At 35.0% G+C, this 23,734-nt stretch overlaps 1 protein-coding gene across 1 annotated transcript; it reads left to right on the forward strand.

Moving 5' to 3' along the window:
* Positions 1-249: 249 nt before the first annotated feature.
* Positions 250-23,381, forward strand: LOC148946586 (uncharacterized). The gene is made up of 2 exons (XM_089097473.1): positions 250-440; positions 18,370-23,381. Exons 1-2 carry the CDS (start codon positions 285-287, stop codon positions 23,317-23,319), a joined length of 5,106 nt encoding a protein of 1,701 aa, XP_088953599.1. The 5' UTR covers positions 250-284; the 3' UTR covers positions 23,320-23,381.
* The last annotated feature ends 353 nt before the right edge of the window (positions 23,382-23,734 follow it).

Raw genomic sequence — 23,734 nt, forward strand, 5'->3', positions numbered from 1 at the left:
TTAGATTTTAATAAGCCCTTTTCTATTATTTGGAATATTTTTTGGAACGAAATTATTTTTAATTAGTCATATTTAATCTTTGGTACTGTTTCAACAGAAGGCATTTAATACCTTTGAAACTCGATAAAGGCACAAAAAGAGAAAAGCTTATCTGTATTCAGCAACGCCAGCACTGCCCTGAAATGTTTGATTCCGAGAAAAACATTTTGAAGTTGCAAATTTTCTCAGTGTGGTTAAAGACAAAAGCAATTCATGTGTGGGATCAAACACAGTTTTAAATTATCATGGATATGTTTTGGACCTTTTGCTTGATTTTGGGCTTTGGATCCAGTCATTGTAACTACAGTTACTTTGAAAAAGATGTTGTTAAGCTTGTTGACTTCGTTGATACTATTGACTGGATAGATTTTGATGAACTAACCCTAAACGGCGGCGCAAAGGTAGAGTTTTTGATTGGATACCAAACACCACGCCTTCCCTAGGGCGATCACAATCATCCCGAATTCTAAACTGGAACTTAGGGGATTGGTTATTATTTTCCATATCAACCTTTCTTTCAACCGCACTCTAGTAGATGGCATAGATACCGAAGCTGCATCTTTTACCGAATGGATAATTTCAGCTTGAAAACAATATAAATCTAGACTATACCCTTTTTGTTTCGACGATAAGAGGTGGAACGGGACCCTAATCTTAGACAGCAGAAGATGTAAATTTGGTAAAGAGGCAAATCAATGCAATCCTAAAGTTGCTTAGTAAACCATTGTTTTTTTACTCACTATTAAATAAAAAAAACAAGTTTTTTAAACTGAAAGTGAGGAGCGACATTAAAACTTAAAACGAACAGAAATTATTCTGTATATGAAAGAGACTGTCCCCTCCTCAACGCCTCGCTCTTTACGCTAAAGTTTTTTATTGTTTTAAAAAATAAAGTTGTGAGACAGAGTCAAACTTTAGCGTAAAGAGCGAGGCGTTGAGGAGGGGACAGTCTCTTTCATATACAGAATAATTTCTGTTCGTTTTAAGTTTTAATGTCGCTCTACTTTCAGTTTAAAAACTTGTTTTTTTTATTTAATTTTTGAACGTTTTTGAATAAATGCAGGTTTTGATCTTGGCTCACCGTACATGAATAATTAAAACAAAATTTTCATATTAATTTACTTTTATTTGGTTAAATGGCTTTCTCGAAACTTGTTTAATTTTATTTACGAACGTTTTTATTAGTAATAAATATACGTAACTTACGAATTAACTTACCTAACGAACTTCTATGTTCATATATTTTTAATACATTTATTAGGGGGTTCGCCCCCTAGTCAATACCTTGCTCTTTAAGCGAATGTTCAAATTTTGTTCCAATTCTTTAGAAATGACCGCTTAATCACAAAGGCCGTTAATTAGAATAAATAGCTCTTATGAAAGTACTAAAAAATCTTTGGCTTAAAGAGGGAGGTATTGACTACAGGGTGAACCCAATCATATATGTAATATTTTCTGTTCGTTTAAAGTTTCGATGTTGCTGTTGTTGCAGTTGAAATACTTGTTTTTTTTATATTAAATTTCTGATCTTTTTTTAAATAATGCTGGGAAGTCCGGCGTCCCCTTCATAGAAATGTCCCTTCCCCCATTAAAAATTCCTACATGTAAAGATCCTCCCACCTAACCCCTGACCTACCCCTCCCCCCCCACTACCAGGAAAAATCTCCCCTGAAAACGCCTGTATACTTCCAAATAACCAATACTATATGTTAACATTGGGTAAAGTTCATAACTTTCAGCCCTCCCCCCGGGAAGTTCGGGGGATAAAGTCATCCTAAAAGACATACTTATAATATTTTCGAACATGCTGAACAAAATGGCTATCTCAAAATTTTTGTCAGGTTACTTTGGGAAAAAAATGAGCGTGGGAGGGGGCCTAGTTGCCCTCCATTTTTTTGTCACTTAAAAACGGCACTAGAACTTTTAATTTAAATTCCAATGAGCCCTTCCACGATATTCTAGGACAACTGGTTCAATACGATCACCCCTGGGGAAAAAAAAAAAAAAAACAAACAAATACACACGCACCCGTGATCTTTCATCTAGCAAAAAATGCAAAATTCCACATTTTTGTAGATGGGAGCTTAAAACCTCTTCAGTAGGGTTGTCTGATACGCAGAATATGATGGTGTGATTTTTATTAAGGTTATATGACTTTTAGGGGGTCTTTCTCCCTTTTTTCGAAAATCAGCCAAATTTTCTCAGGCTCTTAACTTTTGATGGAAAGGATTAAACTTGATGAAACTTATATATTTGAAATCAGTATTAAAATCTGATTCTTTTGATGTATCTATTTGTATCAAAATACCGTTTTCTAGAGTTTCGGTTACCATTGAGCAGGGTCGCTCCTTACTTACAGTTCGTTACCACGAACTGTTTGATAGGTCATTATATAGAATATCATTAGAAACCTCAACATTAAAGTCTTGTAATTCTGGCATTTCAGTAAGAACAAAGTCCAAGTCAGATTAAGAACACTAATAATGAACATACAAAAATGGTTTAAGCTTTGACAGCATAAGAACATCCCGATGGAGATGTAGTATTAAAATTTACGAAAATAGTGCCATGCCCTCCTTAAGCTAGTGTTCAAATCCCCACAAACCAGCAATAATATATATGTGGCCCTAATTTTATGCACAGGAATGCACAACCTGACCGGGATGCAAGGCCGTATCCAGGGGGTGGGTTACCCGGTTTGACCCCTCCCCCCCCCCGAAATTTTTGACCGAGTCGAAAATAAGTCGACAATTAGTAAAACCTAGGCAAAAATCAGTAAAATTAGTCGAAAACTGAGTCAAAAATTAGTAACCCCCCCCCGAAAACAAAATCCTGGATCCGCCCTTGCCGGGATGCAAATACACCCCTTTGCATTTTTCTCCTAGAAGCTCGTTTTGGTAATTAGTTGGTTTTAACATGTGGAATTTAAGACACAAATCATAGATGAGGCGTGAAATAGCACTTTAAAACACAGGAAGGCGTGTAAACAGCCAGTGTTGAAAGGACAAATCATTTAGATTAATCAAGTTCGAAAATCAAGAGCCCTCGGAACGATTCTACGATATTATCACTTTCTGTTTTAGTTACTTTAGTTAAATGTAACAGATTTACAACAAATCAAAATAAAACTGTCAGAAAAAGTTTTTATTGTAGTGATCATATTTCATGTGCTAGTTTTTTCTTTTTCATAATTTCTTATAGAAGTATTATTGAATTTCGAAATTTTTAATAGCAGCCGTAGCCTAGTAGTATTTTTTGTGACGCTGGACTACAATTTATTATAAAAAAAGGAGGAAAGAACATTAAAAAAATATAACTGGAGATTATTTCTGAGGGAAGGGCTACAATTCCAGGGGAAGAAAGAACATTGAAATATAAGCATTTTCTACTCAAAATCGCAATGTCTAAGGTCTACAATTGAGTAAAAAAAATTAAAGTTTTTAGAGATAAATTTTGAATATAGAGTCAAAAATGAGTATATATATAAAAAAGAATGAATAATAGGATGGATTTTACCCACTGTTTGGGAGGAGTCAGGTTGTAATTAATTTTAGCAGATTAAAGAAATGAGAGGTGAATAGATTATAGGAGGGATGTACCCCGCTCTTTTACATATATTACTAAGAGCCATTAATATTCAAATAAAGAATAGAAGGCAAAGACAAGGATAAAAAGAAAGCTTTTTAGGATGGAGACAGGGGGTGGGGTTGACTAGAAGAGGAAATTCTTTGTACTATTTTAAGCATAGATTATTCTTTTTGCTTGGGGGTTCTGCCGTCTGCGATCTCTGTATAACCTTTTTAAATATTCTGTAAAAAAAAATTAATCTGAATAAGATAAGAAATTTTGTTATTTAGGTCCTCCTGAGCCATCTGGGGCATATAGGGCATTGACGAAGCCTCGGTAAACGTTACGTATTGGCGCTGCGGCAAGTACATCCTCCCACTGGGTTTGTAGTGATGTGTGAGCACTGCGTAGATCACAATCACACGTGCGTCTGAGCGTGTTTCTCGATCTTCCCCTCTTTCGACGCCCACGCGGCTGCCATCTTTGAACCTGGTACGGGATTCTGGAGTCCTCCATCCGAAGGACGTGGCCAAAATAGCTCCATCTCTTCTTCTTCATCACTTCAGTAATAAGCGGCTGGCCAGTTCTTCTGCGGACCTCAATGTTCCTGACTTTTTGACGCCAACTGATATTCAGCACGCGTCTCAAGCACATATTTTCGAAAGCTGTGAGTCTTTTTTCTGTCCTAACATCTAGTTTCCAGCACTCACTGGCATACAATAGGACAGACAAAACGTTGCTATTAAGAAGTCGCAGCTTTAGTCCAAGCAAGTACTTCTTTGATTTTCATACTGGCTTAAGTTTGTTGAAAGCAGCGTTTGCCATGCCAATTTTTCTCTTGACCTCATTTTGCACCTCTCCTGTGTAATCGACCCAGCTTCCAAGGTATTTAAATTCATGGTCTTGTTCGAATCCACGATTTTTGTGGAGGAACTCGACTGGCGAGCCTGATGTTGCCATTGATTTAGTCCTGTCTATGTTGATGTTTAGGCCAACTTTCTCCGCTTTAACGCTCACTTTATTAAGGAGCTCCTGGAGTCGCTGCTTTGTTATTCCAGAAGTGCCATCATCATCCGCAAAGTCAAGGTCCGAGAGGATTTTTATTTACGACTGTTATTCCGAAGCCAGCCGCTTCTCTCAAAACATAATCCATTAAAATAAAAAATAAAAAGGGTGATAAAACGCATCCCTGTCGCACTCCTGACATAATTTTGAAGTAGCTAGTTGTTCCGTTCTCTGTCTTTATTCAACACTCCGTATTTTCATAAAAGGCCATGATCAAACTTATTATTTTCTTGGGGACACCATAATACTGTAGAATTTCCCAGAGTGTGTCACGGTCCACGGAATCGAAGGCCTTTTCAAAATCAATGAAGAGAATGTATACTTTGTTGGACCCCTCATTTGCTTCTTCTATCAGAGTCCTGAGCGTGAATATGAGATCTGAACAAGATCTACCTGTCCTAAAGCCATGTTGCTCTTCTCTCAGACACGGATCAAGTGCTTTTTTCAGTCGTTCGATTATTACAAGCGCTACAACCTTACTTGGTACTGATATTAGGTTTATACCTCGCCAGTTATTGCAGTTAAGAGCATCAACTTTCTTAAATATCTTAACAATTATCCCTTTGGTCCAGTCTCCAGGGACCTTTTTAAACTGCCAGACTGTTGCAATCAGTGTTCCACACTAAGAGGCATGTCCTCATTGATGCCTTGATCATTTCCGAGGTTATGCAGTCTTCACCTGGCGATCTTTCAATCTTCAGTTTCTTCACTGCAAGAAGCACTTCCACAGATGTTGGGAGATTTTTGTAATTTTCAGGTTAAGAAAGGGCGTAGAAGGGATTCCGTATTGGTCAGTTGGTCTCGATGAATTTAAAAACTTCTCAAAGTGAGATACTTGTCTCTCGTCAATTTTCGCAGTCTCGGTGAGAACATTTCCGCTCTCATCTTTGACTTGGCTGGATCTGCTGGGAAGCTTTCCTAGCATTTCATTTGTGAGCCTGTAAACTGCATTGGAGACTCCTTTTCCAGCTTCTTCCTCTGTTAGTCTAGCCTTTTCTTCTACCGATCTCCGCTTGTCAGCTTTTGCCGACTTCTTGATTTGTTTGTCCTTTATTCTATACACGCCATTTGCGAAGACCGAAGTTCTGTCGCCACCAGCAGAGAAAATTTGCTGTCTCAAGTCATTACACTCGTCGATTGGTTTCCAAGTTTCCTGTGATATCCATCTTTCCCTCGGTTTCTTCTTATACCCGAGCACATCCCTAGCAATTTGATTGTAAGTTGTCTTCATTTTTTGCCATGCTTTTTCCGGAATGTCTGTGTCGTTTTCTATTTCAAGCAGAGCGAATGAGTTCTTCAACTCCATACAAAATTTTCTTCGGGTTTCCCGGACATGTAATTTATCCACATCATAAAGCTTCGTAGAATTTGACTTTGCGTTTTTGGGCACTTTCAGCTTGACTTTCAATTTTGCTACCATTAGGATGTGGTCTGACTGGGCATCTGCCCCTCTGAAGCCACGTACGTAAAGAAGACTTGTCTGCCATCTCCTTGAAATTAGAAAATGATCTATTTGGTTCTTCGTCCTGCCGTCTGGCGAGATCCATGACTATTTGTGGATGGTTTTGTGTTCAAACTGAGTTGTGCCGACCATAAGATCATTACTCAGAGCATAATCCACCAGGAGGGCTCCCATCTCATTCATTTCACCAAGACCGTGTCTCCCTAGGACTTGCGGACAGTAGTCTCTTTCTACTCCCACCTTTGCATTGAAGTCCCCAACCACACAAATAAGGTCATGTGATGGGACTTCTGATGTCAATGACTGAAAAGCTTGGTAGAATGACTCCTTATCAGTATCGTCAGCATCATTTGTAGGAGTATAACATGCAATGATTGAAGTTTTCAGATGGTTGGTTACAAATATTGCAAGTAAGCATCTCTCACTGACTGGCTTCCATTCAACTAGTATTTTAGTGGCCTGGTCAGACAACATCATCTCAACTCCAACCTGGTGCCGGGATTCATTTCCACTGTAAATTAGTGAGTAACCCTCTCCTAGTTGCTCATGTCAAGATTCCATCCACCTGACTTTGCTTAGAGCAAGGAGATCTAGCTTATACTTCTTCATTTCTCTGAGTACTTGTTCAGGTTTTGTCAGCTGGTTTAGTGTCCTTACATTCCAAAATCCAAATTTCGTATTAGTTTTTGCTGTCATAAGTCGTGTCCGTGGGCGTTCTGAGGTTGTCACCAAATGGTGTAGTGGGGTATCCGATGCTATCATCGATGTTTTTTTTGCAATTTGGAATTTTACGGGGATAGGTCTCAAGCCAATCGCCCAACCCTCCTCATTTTACGGACTTGGGACCGTCATGCTCTACCGACCTCTGCAGGCAAGGATCCTTGCAAGGTTGACCTTGCATAGCTCTTCAATGAGAGAAGCAGATGCATTTGACACACGTCACTGGTCATGGGAAATCTAACTATATATTTCATTCTATGAAAATTCTATAATGCAAGTGGTCTAAGAAATGTAAACACATAGAATTTGCTCGCGATTCATAGTCTTATTATCAATGTGCTCGTATTTTATTCTAGCAAACTGTAATATGCTCAGAACTTATAGATTTTGTAGTATTTTAAATTCGTTACTCACAGAAGTATCTTTCCATAACTACTCATTACTCGTTAGTACCTATCAATTCTTTGAATTTCCTATTTCTCTGATTCATTTCTGTCCCAGTATGTTGGCAATAAGGTATTTTGGTGAGGTTAATAAGATATTAATAGGTAATTTATAAGGTAATTCTTAGATAGTTCTTAGGTAATTCAGAATTAATAAGGTAATTCTGGAAGTCATCTCCTAGCTAATGACCCCCAGGACCTTGGTCAAGATACAAATAGTCAGGTAACAAGCGTTTTTTGGCCCATTTCTGTTCCTCCTGATATTCTTCCTCTCCCTGAAAATGTACTGCTTTCACGTCCCAGAGAACAATCTCTGAATTTCTTTTGCTAATAACTTTCGCTAATATTTTTTGGCTAATAAGGAATATTTTAAAATCCTGCATACATGCAGTGATTTCCATTTTCCTCAACCCTTGCTCCATTTCATAATTCAGCGTAGAAGTTACTGCCTCTCCTCGACATTCAGTTCCAAGTTAATACTCCAAGTCATTCCCCTGATTTTTCAGACACTAAAATTTGACAACCTGGATGAACATATTGTGTTTTGATTTTTCTTGCGAATTTACCGTACATAAATTCTAAGCCTCATACTATCTTATGTAGCAAAAATGTTGCTTTTGCTTGGATTTTACATGAAAGCTGCTTAGCATCCTCCCTCTCTCTTAAATCTAAATTACAACTTTCCTTGCCTCCTCTCCTTCCTTCTTTTGATAGTCCCTGAAAGTTTAAACTCCATCCCTATATCCTATAATTGCAGTTATGCTGTGGCATTGCCACTCCCAGCGTCGTTCGTTTATCTCTGGTTCAAGGTCAAAATTAAAAACTTTTTCTTATCTTCTTACCCTCTAATATTCTCTCAAAATTCCACCTCGATCTTCCAAGTTACTTCCAAGATATTGAAAATGTTAAAAATCAAGTGCATATAGATTATTTTAATTTCCTTAGATAGGCACCACATTGCGAGACTTAAAATTGGGAAACTTTGGAAACCTTGGCTGAATAAACACTCCTAAAGACCTTGCTTGAAATTCAAATAATCAGGCACAATACGTAATTTGGACCATTTACAAGCTTTCTGACGGCCTCCCTTTCTCTAGGTCCTTGCTCTAAGGGGCTGCAGGGATCATACCTACCCTGTCCATTTTTGTTGGACTTTTCAATTATTGCTCATAAAATGGTAATCTCTTAATTCATTTTTGATAACTTGAGGCATTGCAGGGAACTATAAAAAAAGGACACGGGTTGGGGAGGGGGTGTGTCTCTCTCTAATCACTTTTGAAACTTGAAAAAGAGTACTCAAACTTTCAATTCCTGATTTTGTAGACCCGTGTATGTCATCTTGATTTTACTGAAATGCTAGCTTGATAGCATGAGTGCAAATACTGTCTTCTAATTTTGACCAACTCACTCAGTAGAGTCTTATTTCAACGTCCATCCTTTCTCAACATTCTCTAAAAGTTTCAGCCTAAGACTCTTAGTCATTCCTGAAAAATTTATGATGCACTATTTTGACAAGCTGGCAGTATTTGACGAAAAGCCTCGTCGCAACCAGTATTTGATCTCTGACGCCACAAGTGCGACCACTGGTGGTAGCAATAGAGTAAAGGTAGCTAAGGTCCCAACAGGCAGGATATAATGTATTTCGAAATATCTCTCTACTATACATAAACAAATTGTAAGAGTAGAAGGGGGGGTACCAGCCCCACGAGAACACCCGTGCTGCCACCTATAACATTTTTACATTGTTTATTCAAGGATTATCGATCGAGTCTAATGGGGGTCAAGGTCAATGTTGTTGTTGTTTTGGGCACGCGATAGAGTCATTAGGGAGAACACGTGGTTAATGGGGTCAATGTTATTGTTGTTGTTTTGGGCACGCGATAGAGTCATTAGGGAGAACACGTGGTTTATGGGGTCAATGTTGTTGTTGTTGTTTTGAGCACGCGATAGAGTCATTAGGGAGAACACGTGGTTAATGGGGTCAATATTATTGTTGTTGTTTTGGGCACACGATAGAGTCATTAGGGTGAACACGTGGTTAATGGGGTCAATGTTATTGTTGTTGTTTTGGGCACGCTCTCAGCGAATGCCAAGGTCATTAACCAAATCGTTTCCGGGTAAAGTTAATGACACTTCCTTCCTGTTCTTGTTCAAGCCAAATGTTATGAGTTTCCGGGGAACACCTGTCCTATCAGTCATTAATCAAATTGTTTCCGGGAAACAGTTAATTAATGTCTGGAGTTCTTCCAGAAGAATCGTTTCCGAGGCAAAGTTTTGATCTTAGCGATGAATTGTTTTAGCGCGGGAATCAGGTTTCCAAATAATTGAAATGCGCCAGCGCAGGGATGCTAAACAAAAGGAACATGCTGAAATTTCGTTTAGGGATTATTTTGGCGAAACCGTTTTAGCCATTATAGGGAATTATTTCGGCGAAACAGTTAGAGACATTTTAAAAGATGATTTTAGAAGAGGTTTTGAGTGTGGTTCTTATAATACACAAGTTGTATTTTAACAGTGTCGTGAGGTCCCCTACCCCAACCCCAAAGGGTTCCGATCCCCCTACCCCAACCCCAAAGGGTTCCAATCCCTTTACCCCAACCCCAAAGGAAGCCCCCCCCCCGATCCTCAAAGGTCCATCAGGTTCCCAAAGGGCCCCGGATCCCCAAACGCCCTCCCCGGGCCCCCAAAGGCCCACCGGGCTCCCAAAAGACAACCGGGCTCCCAAAGGGCCCCCGGACCCCTAAAGGCCCTCACCCGGTCCCCAAAGGTCCACCGGGCTCCCAAAGGACCAATCGGCCCTCAAGTGCCCTCCAGACCCCCCAAGGCCCGCCCCAGGTCCCCAAAGACCCTCCCCCAGTCCCCAAAGGTCCACAGGGCTCCCAAAGGGCCACCCGGCCTTAAAGGGCCCCCCAGACCCCCAAAGGACCCCCGGCGCCCCAAAGGCCCCTGAGCCCCCATTTTTTAATACTTTTTTATGGCTTTATTATATCTCTTCAGAACAAGTTATTTTCTTAATGACCATCCTAAACTCATTTTACAAGTTGAAGTACCCATCCTTTTCACCCACAACTTTACTATACTGATTTTTGAATGCTCCAACACCAAGCAATACTTTTGAATGGCATTTCAGAGCAAGATCTTTTCTTAGTGTCCATCCTATACCCATTTTTACAAGTTGAAGTTCCCATTCATTACACACACAACTTTAATTTACAGCTTTTTGACTGCTCAAACACAAAGCGATACATTTTAAAGGGAATTTCAGAACAATTTATTTTCATAATGTCTATCCTAAACCCATTTTATAAATTGAAATTCACATCATTTTCACCCACAACTATACTTTACAGCTTTTTGAATGCTGAAAACCAAGTAATACTTTTCAAAAGGCATTTCAGAACAAGTTCTTTTCTTAGTGACCGTCCTAAACCCATTTTACAAATTGAAGTACCCATCCTTTTCACCCACAACTTAGTTATAGGTAAGAGTTTGAAGTTTTACCTTAGAGACTTAGCTTAGAGTTTTAGTTTGGTTTAGTTTTAGTTAAAAGTTTAGAGGTTTTTTTTTAGCTTAGAGTCTTAGCTTAGAGTTTTTGTTAGAGTTCTACTTTAGTTTTAGTTAAGACTTTAGAGTTTTTATCTGAGAGCCGTAGCTTAAATTTTTATTTTTTTTTAGTTCTATTTAAAGGTTTAGAGTTTTTTTTTAGCTTTGAGTATTATCTTAGAGTTTTTGTTATAGTTCTAGTTTAATTTAGTTTTATTCGATCGTTTAGAGTTTTTATCTTAGAGTCATAGCTTAGATTTTTATTCAGATTTCTAGTTTATTTTAGTTTAGTTACAGTTCAGAATTTAGAGTTTTAGTTTAGAGTCATAGCTTATAATTTTACGTAAAGTTGTAGTTTGGTTAAGTTTTAATTAAGAGTTTCGAGTTTTAGCTTAGAGTCTTAGCTTAGAGTTTTTGTTAGAGTTGAAGTTTAGTTTAATGTTAGTTAAGAATTTGATGTTTTACCTCTGAGTTTCAGTTAGAGTTCTAGTTTAGTTTAGTTTTAGCTAAGAGTTTAGAGTTTTTAGCTTAGAGTCTTAGCTTAAAGTTTTAGTTTGGTTTTGTTTTAGTTAAAAGTTTAGAGTTTTTTTTTGCTTATAGTCTTAGCTTAGAGTTCTTGTTAGAGTTCTAGTTTAGTTTAGTTTTTGTTAAGAGTTTAGAGTTTTTAGCTTAGAGTCTTAGCTTAGAGTTTTATTCAGAGTTATATTTTAGTTTATTTTCGTTATAGTTCATAATATAGAGTTTTATCTTAGAGTCATAGCTTATAATTTTACTTAAAGTTGTAGTTTGGTTAAGCTTTAGTTAAGAGTTTCGAGTTTTAGCTTAGAGTCTTAGCTCAGAGTTTTAGTTAGAGTTCTAGTTTAGTTTAGTTTTAGTTAAGAGTTTAAAGTTTTACCTTAGAGTCTTAGCTTAGAGTTATAGTTAGAGTTGAAGTTTAGTTTAGTTACAGTTAAGAATTTAGAGTTTTAGAGTCATAGCTTAGAGTTTTACTTAAAGTTTTAGTTTGACTAAGTTTTAGTTAAGAGTTTCGAGTTTTAGCTTAGAGTCTTAGCTTAGATTTTTTTGTTAGAGTTCTAGTTTAGTTTAATTTTAGTTAAGAGTTTGATGTTTTACCTTTGAGTTTCAGCTAGAGTTCTAGATTAGTTTAGTTTTAGTTAAGATTTTTGTGTTTTACCTTAGAGTATTAGCTTAGAGTTCTAGTTTAGTTTAGTTTTACTTAAGAGTTTAGAGTTTTAGCTTAGAGTCTCAGCTTAGAGTTTTTGTTAGAGTTCTAGTTTATTTTAGTTTTAGTTAAGAGTTTAGTGTTTTTAGCTTAGAGTCTTAGCTTATATTTTATGTTTAAGTTCTAGTATAGTTTAGTTTTAGTTTAGTGTTTTTGCTTAGAGTCTTAGCTTATAGTTTTTGTTAGAGTTGAAGTTTAGTTTAGTTTTAGTTAAGAGTTTAGAGTTTTTTTTTTTTTAGAGTTCTAGTTTAGTTTAATTTTATTTAAGAGTTTGATTTTTTACCTTTGAGTTTCAGTTAGAGTTCTAGTTTAGTTTAGTTTTAGTTAAGAGTTTAGAGTTTACCATAGAGTCTTAGCCTAGAGTTTTAGTTAGAGTTCTAGTTTAGTTTCGTTTTAGTTACAGTTCAGAATTTATAGTTTTAGCTTAGAGTCATATCTTAGAGTTTTACTTAAAATTATAGTGTGGTTAAGTTTCAGCTAAGAGTTTATAGTTTTTAGCTTAGAGTTTTTGTTGAAGTTCTAGTTTAGTTTAGTTTTAGTTAATAGTTTATAGGTTTATCTTAGAGTTTTAGCTTATATTTTTTGTTAGAGTTGAAGTTTAGTTTAATTTTAGTTAAGAATTTGATGTTTTACCTTTGAGTTTCAGTTAGAGTTCTAGTCTAGTTTACTTTTAGTTTAGAGTTTACAGTTTTTTAGCTTAGAGTCTTAGGTTAGAGTTTTAGTTAGAGTTCTAGTTTAGTTTTAGTTAAGAGTTTAGAATTTTGACTTAGAGTCTTAGCTTAGAGTTTTTGTTAGATTTCTAGTTTTTTTAGTTTTTAGTTCTAGTTTATTTTAAATATAGTTAATAGTTTGGAGTTTTACATTAGAGACTTAGCATAGAGTTGTAGTTTAGTTTAGTTTTAGTTAAGAGTTTAGAGTTTTTTAGCTTAGAGTCTTAGCTTAGAGTTTTTGTTAGAGTTCTAGTTTAGTTTAGTTTTAGTTAAGAGCTTGGTGTTTTACCTTAGAGTCTTAGTTTAGAGTTTTAGTTAGAGTTCTAGTTTAGTTTAGTTTTAGTTAAGAGTTTAGAGTTTTAGCTTAGAGTCTCAGCTTGGAGTTTTTGTTAGAGTTCTAGTTTATTTTAGTTTTAGTTAAGAGTTTAGAGTTTTTAGCTTAGACTCTTAGCTTAGAGTTTTTGTTGAAGTTTTAGTTTAGTTTAGTTTTAGTAAATAGTTTAGAGTTCTAGCTTAGAGTCTTAGCTTATAGTTTTTGTTAGAGTTGAAGTTTAGTTTAGTAATAGTTAGGAGTTTAGAGTTTTAGCTTAGAGTCTTAGCTTAGAGTTTTTGTTAGAGTTCTAGTTTAGTTTAGTTATAGTTAAGAGTTTGAAGTTTTACCTTAGAGACTTAGCTTAGAGTTCTAGTTTAGTTTAGTTTTAGTTAAGAGTTTAGAGTTTTTAGCTTAGAGTCTTAGCTTAGAGTTTTTGTTAGAGTTCTAGTTTAGTTTAGTTTTTGTTAAGAGTTTGGTGTTTTACCTTAGAGTCATAGCTTAGACATTTAGTTAGAGTTCTAGTTTAGTTTAGTTTTAGTTATGAGTTTATAATTTTATCATAGTTTGATATAAAAATGCTCATGGGAACGTTTGTTTATAGTTTAGTTTTAGTTACGAGTTAGATGATTTTGCCAAGAGGTTAAGAATAGTTTTTGTCGAATTTCTAGTTTAGTTTATTTGTAGATACTAGTTTCGTGTCTTATCTAATAGTCTTAGAGTAGATTTTTTGTTAAAGTTGAAGTTTAGTTTATTAATAGTTAATAGTTTATAGTTTTAGCTTAGAGTCTTAGCTAATAGTTTTTGTTAAATTTGAAGTTTAGTTTAGTAATAGTTAAGAGTTTAGAGATTTAGCTTAGAGTTTTAGCTTAGAGTTTTAGTTTAGTTTAGTTTTAGTTAAGAGTTTAGAGTTTTTAGCATAGAGTCTTAGCTTTGAGTTTTTGTTAGAGTTCTAGTTTAGTTTAGTTATAGTTAAGAGTTTAGATTTTTTAGCTTAGATTATTAGCTTAGATTTTTAGTTTAGTTTAATTTTATTTAAGATTTTAGAGTTTTACCATAGAGTCTTATCTTAGGTTTTTTTTAGAGTTCTAGTTTAGTTTAGTTTTAGTTAAGAGTTTATAGTTTTTAGCTTAGAGTCTTAGTTTAGAGTTTTTTGTTGCAGTTCTAGTTTAGTTTAGAGTTTTAGCTTATAATTAGAGTTTTAATTAGAGTTCTAGTTTAGTTTAGTTTTAGTTAAGAGTTTAGAGTTTTAGCTTAGAGTCTTAGCTTAGAGTTTTGTTAGAGTTCTAGTTTAGTTTAGTTTTAGTTAAGAGTTTAGAGTTTTAGCTTAGAGTCTAAGCTTAGAGTTTTTGTTAGATTTACAGTTAAGTTTAGTTTTAGTTAAGAGTTTGGAGTTTTACCTTAGGGACTTAGCTGAGAGTCTTAGTTAAGTTTAGTTTTACTTAAGAGCATAGAATTTTATATTACAGTTTCAGCTTAGAGTTTTTTTAGAGTTTTATTTTAGTTTTAGTTAAGAGTTTAATATTTTTAGCTTATAGTCTCAGTTTAGAGTTTTTGTTGAAGTTCTAGTTTAGTTTAGTTTTAGTTTAGAGTTTTAGCTTAGACTTAAAGTTTTAATTAGAGTTCTAGTTTAGTTTAGTTTTAGTTAATAGTTTAGATTTTTTAGCTTATAGTATTATCTTAGTTTTATTTATAGTTATATTTTAATTTAGTTTTAGTTAATAGTTTATAGTTTTAAAATGTAGTCTAAGATTAGATTTTTAGTTATAGTTAAAGTTTAGTTTAGTTACAGTTAAGAATTTAGATTTTTAGGTTAGAGTCATAGCTTAGAGTTTTACTTAAAGCAATAGATCAATTAATATTTAGTTAAGGGTTTCGAGTCTTAGCCGGGTCTTAGCTTACAGTTTTTGTTAGAGTTATGGTTTAGCTTATTTTTACTCAAGAGTTTATAGTTTTACATTATAGTCTAAGATTAGAGTTTTTGTTACAGTTCCAGTTTAGTTTACTTCTAGTTAAGAGTTTAGTGTTTTACCTTAGAGTTAGAGCATAGAGTTTTAGTTAGAGTTCTAGTTTAATTTAGTTTTAGTTAAGAGTTTAGAATTTTAGCTTAGAGTCTTAGCTTAGAATTTTTGTTAGAGTTCTAGTTTAGTTTAATTTTAGTTAAGAGTTTGATGTTTTACCTTAGAGTTTTAGTTAGAGTTCTCGTTTAGTTTAGTTTTACTTAAGAGTTTAGTGTTTTACCTTAGAGTCTTAGCTTAGAGTTTTAGTTAGAGTTTTCGTTTAGTTTAGTTTTAGTTAAGAGTTTAGAATTTTAGCTTAGAGTCTTAGCTTAGAGTTTTTGTTAGAGTTCTAGTTTATTTTAGTTTTAGTTAAGAGTTTAGAGTTTTTGGCTTAGAGTCTTTTGGTTAGAGTTTTAGTTGAAGTTCTAGTTTAGTTTAGGTTTAGTTAAGAGTTTAGAATTTTAGCTTAGAGTCGTAGCTTAGAGTTTTTGTTAGAGTTCTAGTTTAGTTTAGTTTTTGTTAAGCGTTTAGAGTTTTACCTTCGAAACTTAGCATAGAGTTTTAGTTTAGTTTAGTTTTAGTTATGAGTCTTAGAGTTTTAGCTTAGAGTCTTAGCTTAGAGCTTTAGTTGGAGTTGAAGTTTAGTTTAGTTATAGTTAAGAGTTTAGAGTTTTTAGCTTAGAGTCGTAGTTTAGAGTCTTTGTAAGAGTTCTAGTTTAGTTTACTTAAGAGTTTAGAGTTTTATCATACAATCATAGCTTAGAGTTTTTGTTTAAGTTTTAGTTTATTTTACTTTTAATTAAGAGTTAAGAGTTTTTTAGCTTAGAGTCCTAGATTAGAGTTTTTGATAGAGTTCTAGTTTAGTTTAGTTTTATTTAAGAGTTTGGTTTTTTACCTTAGATTTATAGCATAGAGTTTTAGTTAGAGTTCTAGTTTTGTTTAGTTTTAGTTAAGAGTTTAGAATTTTAGCTTAGAGTCTTAGCTTAGAGTTTTTGTTAGAGTTCTAGTTTAGCTTAGTTTTAGTTAAGATTTTAGAGTTTTTAGCTTAGAGTCTTAGCTTAGAGTTTTTGTTGAAGCTCTAGTTTAGTTTAGTTTTAGTTAAGAGTTTATAGTTTTAACTTAGAGTCTTAGCTTAGAGTTTTTGTTAGAGTTTTAGTTTAGTTTAGTTTTAGTTAAGAGTTTTGAGTTTTACCTTAAAGTCTTAGATTAGAGTTTTAGTTAGGGTTGAAGTTTCTTTTAGTTTAGTTATAGTTAAGAGTTTATAGTTTTAGCTTAGATTTTTAGCTTAGAGTTTTAGTTAGAGTTATTGTTTATTTTAGTTTTACTTAAGGTTAAGAGTTATAACTTAGAGGTTTAGTCTAGAATCTTAGCTTAGAGATTTAGTTAGATTTGAAGTTTAGTCCAAACTAGCATAACCACAAAATTACACAATATTGCATAGAAATACAAAAACTATAGGTTAGAGGTTAGGTTTCTCCATGTTTAAGTTAGGTTAGATTAGGTTAGCTTATCATGAGCGCTCACCCTTTAGGAGCCCGGTTGTCTTTTGGGAGCCCGGTGGGCCTTTGGGGGCCCGGGGAGGGCGTTTGGGGATCCGGGGGCCCTTTGGGCACCTGGGGGACCTTTGAGGATCGGTGGGGGGGGGCTTCCTTCGGGGTTGGGGTAAAGGGATTGGAACCCTTTGGGGTTGGGGTAGGGGGATCGGAACCCTTTGGGGTTGGGGTAGGGGACCTCACGACACTGTTAAAATACAACTTGTGTATTATAAGAACCACACTCAAAACCTCTTCTAAAATCATCTTTTAAAATGTCTCTAACTGTTTCGCCGAAATAATTCCCTATAATAGCTAAAATGGTTTCGCCCAAATAGTCCCTAAACGAAATTTTAGCCTGTTCCTTTTGTTTAGCATCCCTGCGCTGGCACATTTCAATTATTTGGAAACCTGATTCCCGCGCTAAAACGATTCATCGCTAAGATCAAAACTTTGCCTCGGAAACGATTCTTCTGGAAGAACTCCAGACATTAATTAACTGTTTCCCGGAAACAATTTGATTAATGACTGATAGCACAGGTGTTCCCCGGAAACTCATAACATTTGGCTTGAACAAGAACAGGAAGGAAGTGTCATTAACTTTGCCCGGAAACGATTTGGTTAATGACCTTGGCATTCGCTGAGAGCGTGCCCAAAACAACAACAATAACATTGACCCCATTAACCACGTGTTCTCCCTAATGACTCTATCGTGTGCCCAAAACAACAACAATAACATTGACCCCATTAACCATTTGTTCTCCCTAATGACTCTATTGCGTGACCAAAACAACAATAATAACATTGACCCCATTAACCACCTGTTCCCCCTTATTACTATATAGAATGCCCAAAACAACAACTACAAAATAGATCACAAAAAAAAAATGTTCATCCTAAAGACTCTATCGCGTGCCCAAAACAACAACAACATTGACCTTGACCCCCATTAGACTCAATCGATAATCCTTGAATAAACAATGTAAAAAAGTTATAGGTGGCAGCAGGGGTGTTCTCGTGGGGCTGGTACCCCCCCCTTCTACTTGTAAGTCCCATAAGAGCTTTTAGATCAAAACATTATTTATTTCTTTATTGGAATAAAAAATTGATCATCCCTTTCCCTTTTCACTCAATACTAAATTGAAATTTCTCTTGTCCCATCCTCTATCCTTCTTTTTTCCAATAGTGCCTTCAAATTTCAACTCCATCCCTCAAGCTGTGCCCAAGATATTACAGATATAGATATTCAGTGAGCTAAATACATGTAGTATTTTTCAATTTACCTTTGTCCCCTTCTCTGGTCAACCTGGTTGACGTGGCCCATCCCTAATCTCCAACACGACCTCAAAGTTTCAATTATATTCCTCTTTCCATTCTCGAGATATTATGAATTATTTGATGTCAGGTGAACACAGTGTATTTTCATATATTTAGTTACGTGTATCATTTCCAGAATGCCCTCTTAGGAAGCTCAGGGATTGCTGCTTAAGACTAAAAATAGGCCTATTATTACTAATGAATCACTGTAGCATCAAGCCAATTGAAGACAGCACAGGGCCACACGTCTCTCTTCCATCCCAAGTATTCGAAACTTTCTTCTTTACAACCTCCCAAGAAGTTCTAATTTTCTTTAAATTCTTTTTTGCGACTTCTTCTCACAGTATTTGTGATTTGACTTAAGATACTTATTTTCACTTCATTGCATTCACTTAACATGTTTTACTTTACTTTTTACTTTATTAATACTTTATTGCAGGTAAAACGATCAAGACAGCAGCAGCAGTTACACCTTTACAACAACTCTTCAGCAATATGCACAGTGAAAAAGCCTTTCAAATATATTCTAATAAAATCTTCGTGCACAAGAAAGTCTCGAACTTTCAAATTAAGCTTAGACAGTACCTCTAAGAGCCAATCACTTTTATATTCAAGCTGCATTAACAGTACTTGGACATATGAATTAAATAACAACTTTGATGGCGTTTTAAAGTTAAAAAGTAACTACCCAAATGAAATCATGGTTCAAAAAATTGGAATGGGTAATGTGACGAAAGATAAGACCCTTGGAAAACTCCATGAGGATGGTAAAGCGAGGTTAGAAGAGCTAGGTGGATTTTCAAAACAGCAAGTGCTTATTGCTATTCTGGGGCTCCAGGGATCTGGAAAATCCACTATTGTTTCTTTGTTATCTGGGAACGATGAAATGTTTCGTCAGGGAAGAAGAACTACAAAGACAACAACGTTAGGAATTGATATATCACCAGGTATCCCAACCAATGAGTATATTTCTGCAGTGAATTTTGCATTACAAAACAATTTTACTGATAGTGGCTCACCTTTTCCCATAGTATTTACTGACAGTGAGGGGATGGGGGTAAGAGGTGACAGCATTGACTTGGTTTCAACAATTCCCCCTTTATTCTTTTCCAATATTATAATGTGGGTAACTACTGACTCCTTACGTTCAGATGAAGAGCTAAAAAAGTTAGATCGCTATCTCAACTTGGCGAATAAAATTCAAGATGATAGTGGATCACTTTGTACTGACTTCAAGGGTGGGAGGTTGATTGTAGTTGTGAACAAAATGCAAGGTGGTGAAAGTGACGATGAACTTACTGACGAACTCTTAGAAGAAGAGTTTGAATCTGAATCCGAGTCTGAGAGAAAAAGAAATTCTATACGGAAGAAATTAAAGAATTGTTTTAAGTCAGTTCAAGTCATTGGATTTCCTTCTTTGTCTTTGCCAGAAGAAGATGAGTATTTGAAATATATACATATTAGAGGAAAGGGATTAGGTCGTTTCAGACAAAGTCTAACTAAATTGATTGCCTTGATTTTAAATGAGCAAAACGAAGTTAAAATCTTAGCCGGAACAGTTATTACACCAAATGTTTTGACCAACATGTATGAAATCATACTAGACAAGATCAATTCAGATACTGAGTTCCTTGACAATGACCTATTAGAGGCTTTCTTTACTGTTAACGTAAAACAAAATTTAACCAAATATGAAATATTTATTCATAAAAATCTGACTGAAATCGAAAGAACCAAAAAGACTGAAGCTCTTGTTGAAGCTGTTGGTTTTTTAGTAGAAGAAATCAAAAATAAGCTAAAAGCCCTAGTAGAAGAAAGTAAAAATGAAAGACAAAGAAAAATTATAATGACAGAATGGAAGATATTTGACACTCGATTAACAGAATCAATGGAAAAAATTATTTTTCTTAATTTTAATATCACATTGATTGAGATTCATTCCTTATTGATAAGACTACTTGCAATTTGCAGGTACTTACCCGCACAGGAGCATTATTGCTTGGAAAACTATTTTTCTGGCAGACTTTCTAGCTATTCAAAGCTTATAAGAACACTGCCAGCAGAAGTTTCAGAAAGAACTTACAGCGTATTAGACACAATTGATAGAGAAAAAGAGGAAATATTTCCTAAGTGTTCTAAGGAACGAATGTCCTTCGCACATACCGAACGCGATCAGGCTGAAACACTCTTACGAGGAGGAATTGAAATCATTCAGTCAGTGAACTCGTTAAGGGATGTTGACGAAGCATTCAAGACATTTGCGAATTTACAAAGCACAATTGTATCAAAAAAACAGTTCGATAACTTTTCATTGGTTACCCGATGCAACTTTAATCACTCTTTTCAAAAAGGACATGAAATAATTGAATACATAGACTCATCGTTTGGTAATAGATTAGAAAGGCTACAAAACAGCCTGGAATTCAAAAAACGGATGAACTTTAAAATGAACCTTGACCGGATGAACCCTGATTTTAACAGCGTTTCCCCAAAATACCTTGCTAATGGCAAAACAACTAGAGTATTATATCCACTATGTGATTTACCACTAATTTTGTCATCACTTACCAATCATACAGAAGAGCTTCGGTTGATTTGTTCCAACGTGACAGTCTATGGTTATATAACTACACCACTTAGGACACTGTCAATTGAAACTGGCTATTTGAATATCCATGATGAGGGATCCACTATCTGCTTAACAAAACCGCGTGCTCCTGCAAAATCGAAAACCGGTCAAACAGGGCAGATTGGCTTTGGTGGAGGAGTTGTTTCAATAAAAGTTCATTTTGCGGTCAATGGTGGTGTGATGAGTATAGAAGCAAATGGAGGAGATGGTGGAGAAGGAGGAGATGGTGAGCCTGGGTCCCAGGGAGTAGAGGGAAAGAGTGGGACTTTACCTTCGATGTTTTCTAGAAAATCTTACTATGATGATTTAGAAAATTACAAGTTAAGAAAGGTACGCGAAAATGCAGTAGAAATACCTGACCCAGCGTTAACTTGGCCATGTAATTTTCTTAGTGTTTTTAATGATCTTAGGCCTATGTGTGATCTTGTTCTAAATAGTAAAAGCTATAGAAAAGTCATAACTTTCATCAGAGAGTTTGAACACAAGTCAACTAATGCAATGCCAGGCAATAAAGGTCTTCGCGGTAATCCTGGTGGATCTGGAGGGAATGGAGGTGAGCCTGGGAGACTAAATCTTGATGTTCCTGTAAGCTCTTGGGAGCATTTTTCTCTATTAGCTCAAGGTGGTAAAGGAGGCGTGGGTGGTAAAGGTGGCATTGGAGGTCCTGGAGGTAAAGGTGGAGGGAATGAGATTATAGAAGCAACATATTATCGAACTTGGGAACAAACTGAGAAGCATAGGTTCAAGAGAGGAATTCGGCGTTTACAGAATAAAGCATACAAAGTTGATGTTTATTTAGGAAAAATTAAAAATAGCAACTTACATTACAAAATAAAATTTGCAGAAAGAGAAAAGGATGGTGAAGTTGGAGAAACAGGGGAGAACGGAAAAGATGGATATAAAAATGAAGTTCTAAGACAAGTCGAAAATCTAACGATTGCTGATAGTTTTATTTTTTCCATATTTAAAGAGATAAACTCCTTTAGCTCATTGGAAAAAGAAAAAGGAAGATATAAAGGCGAAAGATCTATTAAAAAAATTATTGATTCTATTGAATATATGTTAGCTCAAGCCTTCAAACAAAAAAATGAGCTTTCGAAATCAAGGTCTCAGTCCATATTTCAGTTGACTGGCAAAAGCTTGGACAGCTTTATTAAAACTAAAATGAACTTTGAAGATAAACTTATGGATGATTCTAAGAACAAACTGCTTTCTCTGACAGAAGATATGAGGAAATACAAGAAAAAGTTGAGTTTAGTTGTCGACCAAATAAGTCAATTCAATACTGATTCAATAGTCAGTACTACAATATCTGTATACGTATATAATTATATCAATACACAATTCAATAATTTGAAACATATTGTTGACAAGTTCAAAGAGGAACTTTTTGCAGAATCAAGGAGTCGTTTGGCACAAAAAACTAAAGAGGTAAGAGAAAAACAAATATTCAACGCTGTTAATATCCTAACTAATGTTATGGATGTTGCTTTAGCTATATTTGGCGTTGGCCATAAAAATGAAGAAAATGCAGAAATTGGATTTCGAAATCTTCTTAATTCCACTCATAAGTTTATTTCTAGTGAACTAAAAATTTCTCCCAATGATATTGAACCACTTTTTGAAGATTATTTTTCACTTATTGAACATAATTATAACAAAACAAATCAGCTAAGCCAGAAAATCAAAACTTTCGTCAATGATATTAGTAATATCAAGATAAGAAATGAAATAAACCTTGACGTTCAACTGTCAGATTTGATCAAAGCCCATACTCCTGTTTCATTTGCAACTAGTGAACTAAACAATAGATTCACCCGTTACGAAACACGTCTGTTAGTCTCTCGCCTAAAATCAGTACTTTCCCAAGCTTCTAGTGGACTAGCAGCCGAAAAGATATCAGAACTTGATACATTGATATCACTTATTGATATGAAAGTAGACCTTACAGAGAAGGTGATCGAACTTACGTCTATGATTTCTGATACGCAAATGGCAGTTGATGGATGTAAAAGACGTAAGGAAATGCTATATCATACATCTGAAATTGTGCTCGATAATATGACTGCCGCTTATAATGCACATGATACTATAGTGGTCAACGCAATGCTAAATCTCTTTTCTGTAAGAAAGGAAATTTGCTCTAGTTTATCTAACTTTATAAATATAGCAGCTCATATTCAACAGAGTACCAAATTCATTTCAAAAATTCAGCCTTTTTCACCTCTGTCGGTACCGGAAGAACTTAGAACAGTCCTGAAGATTCTGAAGAATGAGCTGAATATTGGGAAAATTATGCAAAAAGGTGAAATTAAAATTCTTTTAAATCAGATGGATTTTCCATATGAGTTTCAGCTTCTTAGAACAAGGCGACATGCAAAGTTTCCTATCTTTGAAAATAAAAATGGCAACGTTTGGATTGAAAGTGTTCAAGCCATATTGCATAATATTTCAAGTGATGGAGAGTTCTATATGACTTCAATAGAGCACAGTGGTTCTAAACTTTTTGGTTTTGGTGATGAACTAAAGCTTGAACCTGCTGTTTTTGAAAGTGTGTATTCAGTTCCAGGTTCTGATTGGATAATTAAGCCTGTATCTGTGTACAATAATATTGAACTTATAAATTATTCTTTTTCATCTTACTACAAAATTAGTATCCCGGAAAACTATACATCAGTTAATATTGTTAGCAACATCAATATCAATATGTCGTCTCTTCGTCAGATAGAGTTAATATTCAAAGTATGGTATAAGAAGTGAAAAAAGTTTCGAAAATTCTGTTGCAATAAAGTTTTAATAAAGATGTACTTTAAGTTCTAAAATTAGCAAGGCTTTTGGTTATTTATCATCACTGATGTTGAATCATTCGTAAAAAATTAGAATAAAAAACAATTAAATTTTTTTTCTACCAGACCTTACTAGAAATTTGCTTACTATAAATGACTAGAGTGATAGATCGATATTTTTTGCTACAATAACCACTTCGGGCCATGGACAAAAAGAAACTAAAACATAAACAGAAAAAAAAGCTACTCCCCAATAATATCTTAAATAATTGTAAAAATAGTTCATAACAATAAGAGAAACACGTAAGACATGGCACCAACAATACAATTGTATATTAGTCATATATCAACAAAACAAGCAAAATAAGACACATAATTCTATAATAATA

Source organism: Artemia sp. Qi Xiang Cuo, chromosome 11, assembly GCF_049724085.1.
Source record: "Artemia sp. Qi Xiang Cuo chromosome 11, ASM4972408v1, whole genome shotgun sequence".
Classification (NCBI taxonomy): domain Eukaryota; kingdom Metazoa; phylum Arthropoda; class Branchiopoda; order Anostraca; family Artemiidae; genus Artemia; species Artemia sp. Qi Xiang Cuo.

Excerpts from the sequence above, each read along its gene's own strand:
- LOC148946586 (XM_089097473.1), top strand. The coding sequence starts at position 285 with ATGGATATGTTTTGGACCTTTTGCTTGATTTTGGGCTTTGGATCCAGT. Across the intron at positions 441-18,369 it reads CCCTAAACGGCGGCGCAAAG|GTAAAACGATCAAGACAGCA; the intron begins GTAGAGTTTTTG and ends ACTTTATTGCAG.